Below are 15,558 nucleotides of genomic sequence, written 5' to 3'. Positions count from 1 at the left end.
CATTTATGTTAGGTCAGGATGAATTGTGCTCTGTAAATGCCCATTTTTCTCTACTAACTATATGGGAATCCCGAGGACTCTCTTAAATTCTGACCTTTTTGGTTTTGATATTTAAGTGGGGAAGAAGAATCCCACTGTAGACAACTGAACATAAATAAAGTGCAGTCCATAAAGAATCCCTTGGGTATGGTGGGAACAATGGAGTAAGGCAGATTCTGGGATACTATTTTCCTCATACTTTATTGCTACTGAACAGCAGGGAAGAAAGGATGAGAAACAGCTGCAGATGTGGAATGGAATGAGAGAGTAAATGTTGGGGACGTTAAAAAATAGTTAATAAATTTTAGGATAAAAAGTATATAGGAGAAAAAAGGACTTATTAAGGCTATTTGGTTTCATGGTAGACTATGCTATTGCATAATTCAACAACCTACTAAATTTTGCCCAGTGCATTTCTTTCACTTGCGAATCATTCAGTTTTGATTATACAGTTGGAAAATCTCTCAAAAATCTTCCGTATTAGGTTGTGCTTATCATACCGAAGATACAGGCTTGAGATAAGTAGGCTGAATTGATTTCTGGGATTGTCAGACTCTTTCCACTGACTTTGAGAGTCACTAAATATGAGTCAGACAAGGAGCTTAATTTAGCCCACAAACAACTGTGTCACAAGACCTATAGGAGACTGTGTACCCTTCTGCAGGAGCAGTAGGAAGCCTGACATCCCATAATCCCATCTTTATGACAATATTTATATAAATATATATGTTTAAATTGAATCTCAAATTAATTAAAACTACAGGCTTTAAAAGTGTTATCTAACTTCATGAGTTTGTCATATTACAGTTGTTTCTTATTTGCAGAGTAACTCTGGATTAAATAGATTTTATTGGACGCTTTCATTATTAAGATTGTATTTAATTCATGTTATCATATACTCAGGTGATCCACCTTTCATCTATGACATTAGGAGTCTATTTTATATCACTGAAGCTTAAATGTCATTGCTTTCCCTTACTAAGTCACAGTGCCATTAAATGTTCCAGAGTAGATCAAATGGACAAAGCTGCTTGAATCACCCTGTTACTCTAAAAGAGTGTGGTTTCAGTAGTGTATGAGCCATGCAGCAAACTAACAGATGCAAGATCTAGACAAATAACCCTGCAAATATAAATTAAAAAATATGAAAAGCTGCGTATGATTATCTATATATATTCCAGGTATGTTTCTTTTGCACAGCTGAGCATGTATTTGATACTTCTCAGTTAATAAAAGCTCAACTGAATTTTGCAGAATTTACATAGAACATTTTAAAAATAAACAAGATGTTATTTGTGTCCCAGAAAGCCGGAATGGACACCACTGAAAACTGAAAAGCACTGGGCTCTTTGAAACAAATAGCAAATATACTACTGATATTTATCTTTTATTTTTAATCCGAATACCATCTTTAAAAAATACCCCACATGCCATGAACTGAAGCTTGAAAACATGTAAGGACCAAACCTTTCAACTGGCTGGTGCCATTCTTACTGCACTGCTGTTTGACACAACTGACATATGCTGCATTCCTTATTTTAGCCTTTTACTTTGAAATAGTCAAACCATTATGGATTATTATTTTTTAAAATAAATTCTAATGATGTCTCAATGAGAAACACGATGTTGGCTTTAACATTCAAGAAGGGAGAAACTAGTTTAATATGGAAGTTCTGAGGAGTCTCTTCCTGGTTCTTCTTTATGTTTGTTTTCTTCTGCACTGAATTATATAAGTACATAAATAAAAAGCAGCAAGGCTAGACTGTCTTTGAAGTGATAGAGTTAGAAACTATTCTATGTGTGTATGTCCCAGAGTGTTTGGGCATTTTACTTAAAAGGGATATTGTATGCTAAATAGCTCAACCGTGAGCTTCTTAAGTACTTGAAAAAAAAATAAAAAATAGTCTCTTCTTTTGTCTTTTAATGTTGGAAACTATTCCATTTGTGATTTTTCATACCCCTGTGCTCTGCTTCATTGGTTTTCAGGTTAAAGCCGTTTTAAGCAGGAAAAAATGATACATTTTACCATAAAATTGCATGTAAATTATATTTTTCCATAAACTTGTGGTGGAAATAAATAAAAAAAGAAAAACTTTTAGATACTGATCTCCTTAGAGTATAAGATGATTGATTTGTAACTAACTTCATATTAGGTCTTATTGAACCTTTTTATGCTTTTGAAGCTTACTTGTACGGTCTGTGCAATTAGATTATCAATTATTTTGCTTCTCAAATAAATGGAAAGCAATAGTATCTGAATTTGACAAAACAGGGTACACAGAAATGAATGTTACTTCACCGAAATACATTTTTAAATTTGAACTGAAAGTGCTATATTATATCCAAATCTTTCCAAAAATGTGAAAAAGTGTGCTAACATATGCATTATAATCCAGTTTGAAAAAACCTTCTTATTTGCTGAAGCCATAAAATCCTGCTAAATTTGTCAGAAATCCATAAAAGTAATTATCTGATGTACTGAGTCCAGCTGACAGGGTTTCTTTGTATAGTCAGGTTGCATTATTACATTTTGAGGTTGCAGTACTGTTTATCACTGATAAACATAGATTCTGGGTAGTGAGAAACAAAGACAGAGTTTAAAACACCACCTTTCTTCCCCGCTTTCCCTGGCTTCACTTACGTCTTTCATTCCCAATTCCTCTACCCCCATCCCTGACCAGTGCAGGGGGATGGGGAATGGGGGTTGTGCTCTGTCCATAACTACTTCTGTCTGTGGCTCCTTCCTCCTCACGCATTTGCCTTGCTCTATCATGGGCTCCCCATAGGCTTCAGTCCTTCAGGAAGTGTCCTGCTGCTCCAGCATAATATCCTCCACAGGCTGCAGTGCAGATAAATGCTTCGGTGCCATGGAGCATCTCTTCCTCCTTCTTTGACTTTGCACTTCCTTCTTTTATCCCTCTTCACTCTGCATGTGTGGCTTTTTTTGCCCTTTCTTGTTACATTTTTCTCCAAGGCACCATCACCTTGGCTGTTTCTGGCATGGGGAAGCCCTGGCCTCTCCTCACAGAACCCTTTGCAGCCCCCCACTGCCAGTGTGTGGGAACTTACAGACAATACAATTGAAATACTAATTTTTTGCGCACTTTATTAATTAATTACCACACACAGGACATTTTTTGTATTAAGTTAGGATATCAGGTTTCCTGTCAAATGTCTAAATGGAGTTTGGAAAAGCAAAGTTTATTAGAAACCAGTAAGGAAGCCATTTAAATTAGGCAAAGGTGAAAAATGAAGAATGTGGATGGACTTCAAGTACCCAACCAGCAGGTCTATCCAGGGGCAAATGACCAGCTTTGGCCAGAGTTCACCATTTTTATAGCATTTTTGAAAAACACTAAGTTGAACATTTTTAAAACAGCTGAGCTTTGAGGAGGTTGGTACCCAAGTACTATCTGTGGTTCTTTTTTCCTAAGTTTGGTACTGAAGAAAGTAACCAAATGCTGAAACACTCTCGAGGACATGCACCACAATTTATCACCTCAAGAAAGACGTCAAAATTATGACTGCTAATTTTTTTCAGGCGGGAAAATACAATATAAATGCTAATAGTAAGATGCTTAAACTGACCCAGAGATGTTTTATTTTATGGGAACAAAATCCTAAACTTAGATCCTCTTAATACAGGGCAACAACTTTAGTATTGGAGTTGTTTGGACAGCCTCATCTTTCTCCATCAGCTTTGTTTCCTTCCTTTTTCCTGTTTAACCTAGGTTCCAATATTTGAATATGTTTCCTTTTCATATTTTTATTGTAAGATAGTCCAACATAAAAATAGGAATTTGTGGTTGTGTCCTTTATGAAATTGCTTATTATCAGTTGGTAATGTCAGATTTTGTTTGTTGCTTGACAGTAGTGGATACAATTTAGAATAGCTTCAACATTCTAGTAATTCTGCTTAAGCATCCATAGAAATAGAGCCTACCAATATATATTTTTAAATGCATATATATAAATATTTACTGTTATGTCCCTTCAAACCCATGCAAATTCATTTGTTATGCTTTCAACTTCATTTGCTTTAATAACATTTAGCTTTATTTCTAAAAATTGTTTTTTATTTATTTATATTTAGTTACATTCATTCAGTTCCACCAGTTTTGCAATAGTTGGATTCATTTAGTAATAGATTCCCATAAACTGGATTATTGTCCTAGCAGTAATTTTCCAGCTATTCTCTTTTTTATTCTGAATGGGCAACAGAGAGTTGGCCCATACAGACTTTGGCATATGTGCAGGCAAATGTTTTGTTTTCAGGTCATTTAATGAGGCAAAGCTGGAATGAAATTTGTGTTATTTAGATCAATATTGTGCCTTTGGTAAACAGCAGTTGCTGTAGTTTAATATGTCCCTTATGACTATTATGCATTATTACAAAGTGAACATCAGAAAATTTAGCTTACTGAACTTTCATTCTCAAGAAAACAGCAAAATTCAGACCCAATCAGTGTGTGCACGAGAAAGGTTCTCAAAATTGTCTTGTAGTTAGTCGTTCACAGGAATATATTTGCTGTGTACTGACCTCAGAGAGGCTTAAGTTAATAATTCCACAAGGTCCTTAATAGCCATTCAGTGTTTGGCACAAGAGAATTAGTAATGTATTACATTCATATAACCACCTACAAAACTTGATTGCATGGCTGATTACAACCTCCTTCAGTTCTGCTTCTTTACCTTTCATGTATCATATAATAAACTATCTGTGACATTTTCTCTTAGAAGAATCATTAAAGTTTATTACTAATTCAGTATCCTGGTCTGTCTTTTGTACGTTTGCACACAAATTCATACTTCCTAAGTAGGGGTCCCATGCAGCTCAGTGAATGTGCAATTCAATTCAAAATGCATCATATTCTTTCTTTTTCAAGCAAGATTTAACTTGGTATTTTACATCTAGCTTGTAAAATAGGAGCCTTTGCACAGGCTTACTTCTTTTTATATGGCTAGGCTAGCCTTAAAAAGGGCTGGAACAGATACAAGCTAGGTAAGTCTTAGAAGAAGACAATGAAAAATTATGAAACTTTACAGTAAAACCAGTATTTTTCCCAGAGTCCAAAGCAGATGCATATGAAGCTAGGATGTATTGCGCTTCAGAACCATGCTAGGAAACATGGCAGATGCTAGAGACATTGCTGCATTGCAGGGTGGGAACTTGATGAGCCTGTTTTCTCCTGAAAGACTATGTTCAGGTTCTCAGATGCTTAGGCAACGTTTGTTTTGTATGTGTTGTTGTTTTACCCCAGTGGGCGACTAAGCGTCATGCAGCGGCTCGCTCACTCACCCCACAGTGAGGTGGGGGAGAGGATGAGAAGAGTAAAAGTGAGAAAACTCATGGGTTGAGATAAAGACAGTTTAATAGGTAAAGCAAAAGTCGTGCATGCAAGCAAAGCAAAGCAAGGAATTCATTCACCACTGCCCATGGGCAGGCAGGTGTTCAGCCATCCCCAGGAGAGCAGGGCTCCATCATGCGTAACGGTTACTTGGGAAGACAAATGCCATAATGCTGGATGTCCCACCTTCCTTCTTCTTTCCTCAGCTTATATATACTCAGCATGATGTCATATGGTATGGGATATCCCTTTGGCCAGTTGGGGTCAGCTGTCCAGGCTGTGCCCCCTCCCAATTTCCTGTGCCCCTTCAACCCTCCCACTAGCAAGGCCTGAGAAACTGAGAAGTCTTTGACATAGTATAGACATTACCCAGCAACAACCAAACCCGTCAGTGTGCTATCAGCATTGTTCTCACACCAAATCCAAACCACAGCCCTGTACTAGCTACTGAGAAGAAAATTAACTCTGTCCTAGCTGAAGCCAGGACAGCATGTTTACTGCACATCTACATCTTTTGGCGTGTACACCCACCGTGCACTTCTCTTCATCCCTCACCCACATAAACAAGATTTTTGGACTGGCTGACTGCTGGCTGGCATACAGCTGGTGTGACTGTTATTGGCTGAAAGGCCTGCCATTCAGATTTTGTCTATTATTACATAGTTCTTTTTTTCTTTATATTTTGTAATGCACAACAAATTTTAGATAGATAAGTAACATACTGTAATATGGTATGCATTAATTTAGGAATGTAAATGTACTTCAGACCAAGCAGACATGGTAAATTAACTTCCTGAGTCCTGAGGCGTGACAGGAAAAGTCAATAGGGTCTCTCCACCTAATTTAAGCTGAAAGTGTCACATAGATACCAATCTGGACGGTATAGATAAGGCAGTATAGATAAGGCCTAGAAAGACACACAGCCAATTTTTTAATGATGCAACCACAGTTAAGCACAGACTTTTAGAAGGCATTCGCCAATCACTGTCATATCTCACATGGTCAAAACTGCAAAAGGTATTAGCATCCCACATTCTGGAATATTCTGAAAGTCTGGCTTTTAATTATTATTTTTAGTGGGAGATGAATTATGAGACTCCCAGTCTGTCTCAAAGAGTACCTGGTGCCTGTGTGCTGGGACCTGAAGGAAGCCCTTGTTCACGGCAGTCAGAGAAGTCTAGAGATACTCCCCTGACCAAACACAGGCATTTGCTGGAATTACATACACACATCTATACACAGATGTATTTGTGTGTATATACATGTGTATACACATACTTTCTTATTTCCACATGGGTGTGGAAATCTGTGGAGGTTATTTAAACATCTAAAACTTATTGATATGTGGAAATCTGTGGAGGTTATTTAAACATCTAAAACTTACTGAATTTAAAGAAAAGTAAATATCTAGTTTGATACTCCACTAAATATCTTTATGGGCAACAGCCCTTACAGCAACTCTCGGATATCTACTATAGTCACCACAGCAGAATATCATGCCATTTCCACTGTTAACTGGTATTTCTATTTTTCTAATTTGAAACTTGATTAACTTATTAATAACTAATATTGGGGTAAAATGAAATGTCTTTTTACTCGATAGACCAGCCTCAGCTGAATCTTTCCTTATTGGTTGAATTCATTGAATTGAGAAGGATTTGTTCATTGTGAAGGTCACAGACTAAATGATCTAAGACTTTTTTTCAAGTCATCCATATAATTGCAATGCACTGATAATTTTCATACTTAAGTAAAAACTAGGGAACTGGTTCAATATTAAATCAATTAAGTATTAATATGCTGCATTAGTGATTTTTAAAGCTGAAGTAGCACTTCAAAATTTCATGTCAAGCTAATGTTTTTTTAACATATTTTAACATATTCTTCCTTAACTGTGAAAACTACAAAAAAGTGTAGATTTAAAAAAAATATTTTAATCAAAACCATGCAGTAAATGGTTACTGAGACAGAACAAAGTGTAACAGCTGTATGGTCTAAAGTTATTAAACTCTCAAAGGAGATTCATATTGCAAGCACATTAGCTCAGTCCAGCACAAAGTAATTCTGTGAATTCAATAACAGATCCACTGTGTCTTTAATAAATAACAGAGCAAATAAAAGGCCTTAAGCTTATGCTATAGGAAATGATTAATTTACAAAGACTATTTAGCCTTAACTATCTTATAGCCTGATATGGGCATGAACATTTTAAACTGGTGGAATCTGCATTCAGTCACTGGTCTTGCAGAGATAATGTAGCCCATATAATTTTGATTAGAATTAAATTTACTTGAAACAGGTTCTTTCTATTAGGTAGCTATACTTTCTAATGTAGGAAGTTAAACTTTGCCATAATTATATTATGTATGCAAAGGATGTTTTTCTCTCAAAATTTTCTATCAGTAGTTAATATTTCTTTAAGTGCAGGCACTTTATTACTTTTTTTTTCTTCACTTTTTTTTTTTTTTTTTTTTGGTCAAATTGTATGTATTCTTAATTTACTCCACTACTGCATTGCTGCACCAAACACATGAAATACCATTCCAAATTCACACACAGATATAAGACTTCCTTAAAACTTTCAATTCAGAAAATTACCATTTTTTTCCACTTTTGGCAGTGAACAGCTGTTCATTAGCATAACCAAGGCAGCACAGATAGATATCTTTCCTCTCCTGCAGTCCAATTCCTGGATCAGGTATGGACTGATTGAGCAATATGGAAGTCCAGCACTGAGGAAAATTATTACCTTCCCCTCGCTTCTACTGGGCAGATATCCTTCATGCCAGAGTAATTCTGTGTTGCTCTTTCAGGCAAACTGAAAGGACAAAGAAGGGTATAAAGGGGTCTAAGCAAAAGACTGTATATGGTCTTTGATATTCACAGTGAAAGAATTTTGAAAGGCAAAACCTCATTAAGAAATGCAGTAAAGGCATGATTCGACTGTTTTCACAAACCATGCTACTTCACATCAAAGGCAGTCTGGTCTTTTGAGGCTGGCTTGTCAAACTGAATTTAAAAATGGCTTTTCTGATTAGCTATCAAAGGTTGGTAATGATAGAACTGAGGTAAATGCTTTTGATCCATCCAATCATGATTTCACCTAATGTCTCTGAGTTTGAAACCTCTGCTGCATTTTCTAGCCATTTTATACGTGTGTGTGTGTATGTACACACACACACACACATACACACACACAGAAATGTTTAGGAATCTCTATCCATCTTAATACAAAAAGAAGCAACCAAACCCTAAAAAGCCAGATTTCCAGCTCGGAGGAGACTGAGTTTGTTCTCAATTCATATCTACGTGCAGTGTCTGAAGAAGGTGAAATATAGAGCACTGGGGAATAGAAATCTATAACGTCTCCACAGGCAAAACTTCACTGTGATCTGTGGAGATAAAAGTACTCGGTACTGGATGCTTTCATTTTCTCATTGATCTTCCCCTCTAAACGGTGATAATTATAATGGAAATCCCAACAGATTTGATGGGATACACAGTAAGGTGCAATTCAGTCAACAGAGTATTCCCAGCTCAAAAAAGAATGAAGATGTGACTGTTACATAATGTTGATTGTGATTATTTCTCAAGCTTTCTTTTTAATTGAGTAATGTTTAAAATAAAGTCTTAACAATACTGTAGGTACTAAAAAGCTATTAAGAGATATGACATCTACAAGAAGTCTACAGACACCAGTAATGTGGGAGAAACAGAAAAAAAGTACTTATATGTTTGATTCTAATTGAAGTAGTATATAAGGAAAGGTGAAATTACTACAATAATATTGTAAATAATAATGTGAATTTAACAAACAAAACAAAACTTGAGGAATTTCATTTTACAAAATTCAGATTCACTGGATTATCTTTCATCTCTGAATTCTGAAAGATGATAATGAAAGTCTACTTAAAAGTATTTTCAAGAAATCATCCAGAGCAGAGGTGGTACCTGGTAACTGAAGTAATAGAATCTAATATAGTTAGGAGGCATAAAAGTAGCCCTTGCAATTGCAGGACTGATATCTGATCTTAGTAATGACACATTTTCAGGCTTTTTTATAGAAATACATTATACTTTCTTTATAGAAAATTTTACTATAAACTGTTACCAAGAAAGGCAAAGCTGCAAAAATTGATTACTTCTAAGTCATCTAATAAAACAGGACCCTGAGCACTAAGAAGGAAGTAAGACTACTAAATAACTTTGGATTTAAGTATTTCAAAAGTTTCATTCAGTTAGCTCTACAGTATCCTGAATTTCCTGAATGGTTAGAGTTGTTCGGCAGTCATTTTGGGCCTCTGTGTGATTAGGAAACTTGGCTGAGGAGGGGAAGCAATTCCTGTCTGAGGTGTTCATGCTCAGTAGCAACCAGAGCATTAAAAAATCTGATTTTGGAAATCAATTTTGTTTTGATCTGAATAGCATGGAGAGTTTTAACAAAAACTCAGTGGTCCCAATCACTGGCTGAAACGTTTATTGGTTACTTATGAACAGCATTTGCTGTCTCTTTGCCAGCAACTCTGGAATGCCTTTAGCTATATTTTACTAGCTGTCTGAAATAGAAGAATGAAAAAGTGTGCTTCGCTTTCAGTGTGAAAATATCAGCTTATAGATTTATTTCAGTTGAAGGACAACGGAATAGATGATAACTTTTCATGACATAAAAGAACAAAGTGGTGGGTATTTAGACTAGGGGAGAACACGGTTATTCACATTGAACTCTGCAGCAGTGTTGGTACTTTGCATTTTTTACAATTGTGTGAAGTGTTTAGGTGTCCAAATATCTACTTGGAAATCATTTGGAAATCTCAGGCTTGTTAACCATAGTCTTCGTTTTTAGAGATCAGTTATCTTCTCTATATGTAGTTGCTTACTGCCATTTGAATTGCCTCAGGATGGCCTCCTTGGCATCCCACGATCATGCAGGTTTCTCCTGTGGAGTCTGTCATATCTGCCAGCCTGCAGGGGATGTCACTGTACCCTAGATGTCACAAATAATGTTTGATCACTGTCTGCGGGCAGTGGAACCACATCTTATCTTTGAAAATAAAGATGACATTCTTGCAGACACCTATATGTAAATGATTGTATTTACATTCATATTAATATAAACACATTCAGATTGCATGTTTGATTTTTTTAGTGCTGTTCTGCAGTTCTTATTCTCTGATGAGAAAAAAAAGTATGGATGTGGCTGGTGAATCAAATTGTTCTTTAGGGTCGGCTGAGTACCGTGAGCATAACAGCAATTTAGACATTGTAGACACACATATTAACACATACGTGTAGGTGTCTTAATCTTGAATTGGATCCCACCTGTAGATACCCGATAATCATATAGAAAAGTAAAAGCCTTAGGGCTGGATCCACAGAAATAGTTGCAAAAGAATGTATTTGCCTTAACATCTCTCATACAGGAGTATGGATTTTCCTGGCTGCATCAGTCAGAGCGTAAGTATGTCTGTCAGGCAGTACCAGAATGTTCTATGGCTTCAGTGACATATTTAGCAGTAGTACAGTACTTGCTTGTTCATCAGCATCTATGCCAACACAATGTAATGGTAAATGCACATTTAAATAGCTCTGAATTCATGGAGCGCTTAAGACAGTAAAAGCTTCCAAATGAATAATTGCTTCACACAGACAGCTTTTGCATCCTAAATTGCTCAGTGGTTGGACTTTAAAATAGCCTGTGTTTCTATTAGTTAATCTTTAAGCACTATAGAAAAGGCAACAGACTGCGAAAGGATTCATATAAGAAATGAATGCAGCATGGTAATAGTGGGAAAAAAATAATCAGAACTGTTTCCTCCTGGGAACCTTTATAAAAGGGGCAATGAAACAGGTTTCTTGCCTGCAGATGGTTACGAACACAACATATTTTTTTCTCAAACTACATTTTTGCCATTTTGAATTTAAAATATTTTCAGTTTTCTATGACTTCCCTACAGAACAAAATCTTTGCAATATATTCTGATGAAGGAAATCAACATACTGTGCCTGGGGGTATCATTTTCTTACTTGCTGAGTAGACATGTTAATGTTAGTGTGGTCAGAACTTTTCTTCAATATAACCAAGATCCTCAAAACCAATGTAGTACTTTTTAAAAATCCATGTTTAAAACATAAGGTGATATTCTTTTCTGCAATGCACTGCATATTTGATCTATCCCATATCGTAAGTTTAAAATTCTTTCTGGACACGACCATCTCATTGATAGTTTTTCATGTGGAGTAGGTTGAATACTAGATGAGAGTCTGGCTACAGTTTTCCATATGGTTTATACTTTAGCATACAGAGCTTATAAGGTCCTTCTTTTTTTTTTTTTTTTTTTCTCCCAAAAAAAGGAGAACTAGAAGCTTGTGAATCTAGTCAGTATTAAAGAATTATACAATATAGAATATTAAAATATGTGACAGCAGTTGTCAGACTAATTTCCACAACTTTGGTGCACAATAAAACCACAGAGAAACTGTAATAAATGGATTGCATATATCTGTGTCTAAATTATCAATTGTAAGTTAGCACTTCCACTTCTACCTCACTGATGATGAGCAGTTAGGCAGCAACCCTGCTTACATGATTTATAAATCTGTAGAGACATGTCTGCATGGCACTTGTGGCGCTCTTGGCAGTATATGCTATAATCGAAGAATGAAAATGTCCATTACCAGAAAGAAAATATCTTCCTTTCTATTCAGTTGGGCAAAGCACTAAGTAGAATGTGCATTTGATAATAATATCAAAATTATCTGTGTTTGCTGACCATATGAAATTCATATGATTTTGGGAGATTTTTTTTTTCTTTTTCCTGTTTACTAATGTCAGATATAAAAAACCAAAAAACCAAAACAGACGATCCTTGGGTTTAGTTCTACAGTTCTGAGCTCTTGGTTTATTAAAATTTCTATTTGTGTGGACTTTCTTAGGTTATATTCAATTGGAGGTCGGGATGGAAGTTCGTGTTTGAGTTCAATGGAATATTACGATCCTCACACAAATAAATGGAATATGTGTGCTCCTATGTGTAAGAGAAGAGGAGGTGTAGGAGTGGCTACATGTGATGGATTTCTATATGCAGTTGGAGGCCATGATGCTCCTGCTTCTAACCACTGTTCCAGACTGCTGGACTATGTAGAAAGGTACCCAATTACACATGCATTGTTTGAATACATTATAATGTCCAGTAGCATAATTTTCTTAGATACATGATGGTAAAGTTAAACTGATGTTTTTTACACCAAGAAATGTCAAATAATTACTTACTAGAAAATTCCACAGAAGTTTATAGAATACAATTTTTTGAAGGTTATTTTCTTTCCCTTTTTTTTCCCCACAGTACTATTATGTAATATCATGGACACAAAAATCCACTCTTCACCTCTCATTTAAGAAATCCTTGGTTTTAAGGCACAATACTACACATTGAAGAGTAATAAAATAAACTTTTCAGAGACAAAAATTCAGCCTTGAAATAGTTTTGTAACACCAAATTGTATTAGAAGCATTTTGTAACTAAAATGTAGCCGAGCAAAGAAGAAATATAGAACTGTTTAAGTGATAGATATTTACAGTACATAGTATTGCTTCCTTTAGCAACATCACCACTTTCTGATGTGTCGATACAAGCTGTATACATTCTATTTACAGTACACTGAGTTTTGTAAGTGGGTATTCTGCAAATTGAAGAAGATCTAGTAGGGCAGTAAGGCACAATTGGAGTGATTATAGCATTCAGTTTCGAGGTACTCTTCAAATGTTTCAATGGTTTGACTTTTCCTTTTCTGTATGCTTTAAAATAAAGTAAGGAAAATACACTCTCAAAATATGTATGGGTTGCAAAGGTTAAAGTAGGTATGTTTGAGCAGTTGGTTTATCTTAACATAGAAGTAAAGATAGGTGCTGGGAGAGATTTATCTATTTATTTTCTGATGGGGTTAAACTTTAATTGAATGTCAGTTATTTCTTCTGCTGAATGTGGCTTGGCATTTAAGTTACCCATTATGTAATCCAAAGATTATAAATTAAAATTTACTCCTTATGTTATCCATATGATTTTGCTCAGTCTTAGACTCTTTTCCATCTCCACTGCATATAAGCAAAGGTCACAGACTGCCAAATACAATAATTCTTGCCTCCAACAGATGGGAGTTCATCAGACAAATACCATGATGCCTGTGCTTACAGGGCCTATCTTCATGGACCTCTATTTATAAGGAACAATAACAAGAATTTTCAGTGAAATAAATTTATATTAAGACTATTACTGACAATATTAATACATATGAAATCTTTCCAACTACTTCTGCTTATTGTAAGGGAGCTTTACTTTCATTTTGCAGTCTCTGAAAGAAGACCTTTCTGGAGCTGAAGACAAACCACCTCCCATCGCATTTGTCTTTCTCAAGGGGATATTGTGACAACAAACTAAACCACATATACTTAAGCTATTTTATGTACTTGTATCTGAATGACATTATACAGTGTTGCTTGTCTTAAGTATTTTTGCAATGATAGCAAAAAATGTGAATAGTATACTTTATGGGCAGTTAGCTTCCAGAGTCAAAGTTGTGACTAACAAATCAGAACTTGTGAGGCTATTAGCTTGCATAAAGTGGATGTGAATTTTCCAGTGAACTCACACAAAATGTGAAAAAACTGTCATGGCCCTCACAGTGATTGATAAGTTTATAAGGTAGCTAGGATGTGATTTAATGTGTCTATTTTTACATTAAAAAATAATACATCATCTTCAAAAAATAAAACCTGCTCAATAATTTAGGAAACCAATGACTAGTAAGTGGTAAGGTCTATTATAGTAAATTATTTTATGTCTCTGAAAGTTTTACTTTCTGTAAATATCACTTTTTTAACTCCCTCTTCTTCAGTCCTTTTGTCATTCTGATACAGCCTAATAAGATGTGCTTTATTCAAATGCCAGTTTGCTCCTGTTGAACTGTCGAACCAGACATAATGTTTTTAAAACTATTTTCGAGATTACATAGATCTAGTGAGAGCAGATACGTGTTTTTTAAATGCTACTGCTTAAATTCTGCTCAGTAGTTACTAGGAGTCCTAGTTTGATCTCTTTGAAGGTTGATGCAATTGTAAAGGTTTTCCTATGGATTCAAGCATTCTAAAAGAAAATAATAGTTATGCTTGTCATCTCTTCACAAGCTGGGCAAATACAATGTTGTATTCCTATTTAAAGTTAAAATATCTAGTTCCTTTTTAGGAATTACAAAATTTTGGAGATATTTTGGCAGATTTTGTGAAGCAGCTTTATTTTCCAAATGTTAGTCAAAACTTTACAGCTATTAAAAACATAAGCAACTGATCTATAGTTTTTCCCCTTCATCTCACCTTGATTTCAAATTGATTTCTTTCCACATTCAGGAACTTTTACCATAACCCTTCTCACCCTAGGGCTTACCTGGTTATTATAAAGCTGAAATGTACAGTTGTTTTTAGCAGAAGAAAGGATATAAAAAATCTCAGACATTTTCCTGGCAATTACAAAAACCTAGTTCTTGTGCAGTTCTATTTTGTTGTCAGAATTGAGTTACAAGAATTCTGTTTAACTTTTATACCTGTTAATTAAAAAAAAAATAAAGTAAAAAAAATATAAATTGTGTTTAGTTTCCCTGCTTTTACACCTCCTCACCTTGGTTCTTGTAATTCAAGTGTAGTATATCAAAGAGTCTATTAAAGAGTCTTTAGGCAGGTGAAGATACAATGCACACTGGTGCATTTCACTGGCTGGGAAACTCAGCTAGAAGCAGACAATGCTGTTGTTGAAAAAGTCACACAGTCTTTGAAAAAGTCACACAGTCTTTGAAAAAATCCATTCAAAACCTATTTTTTTCTTTTTTTTGGCTTATTACATGTACATTTCCCTTCCACATATTCAAGCATTGCTTTAAAGTATTTTCCTCTCAAGTTTTAAAATACATTTATCAATATTTAGATATTTAACTCAAAAATTCTTAAGGAAGGATAGAAAAATGAAAGAATGTGAATAAATAAAATAAATTGTAAAATAATAAAATAAAATGAACAACACAATCAATTTAATGGTATTTTAGATGTAAAGAGTCAAACACAAAATTTTAACATCTTATTTTGTGAGGCGTTCCGATAAAGCCAGAAGGATTAGTAGTCAGTACA

General features: G+C 35.1%; 1 protein-coding gene across 4 annotated transcripts in view; it reads left to right on the top strand.

Moving 5' to 3' along the window:
• KLHL1 (kelch like family member 1) overlaps window positions 1–15,558 on the top strand; it is a 252,713-nt gene that overhangs the window by 218,720 nt on the left and 18,435 nt on the right. For 2 of the 4 annotated variants that reach the window (XM_080376862.1, XM_080376863.1), the window contains one exon: window positions 12,321–12,533. The exons of 1 other annotated variant lie outside the window; for it this stretch is intronic. In XM_080376862.1, coding sequence (XP_080232988.1) covers window positions 12,321–12,533 — 213 coding nt within the window. Of the gene's footprint in view, window positions 1–12,320; window positions 12,534–13,733; window positions 15,015–15,558 lie in introns of those variants that run through there. One more of the 4 variants, XM_080376864.1, reaches the window with a different exon arrangement.

The sequence above is a fragment of the Falco punctatus genome (genome assembly GCF_963210335.1).
Source record: "Falco punctatus genome assembly, chromosome: 2".
Classification (NCBI taxonomy): Eukaryota; Metazoa; Chordata; class Aves; order Falconiformes; family Falconidae; genus Falco; species Falco punctatus.
This window is presented reverse-complemented; position numbering and strand designations above follow the sequence as displayed.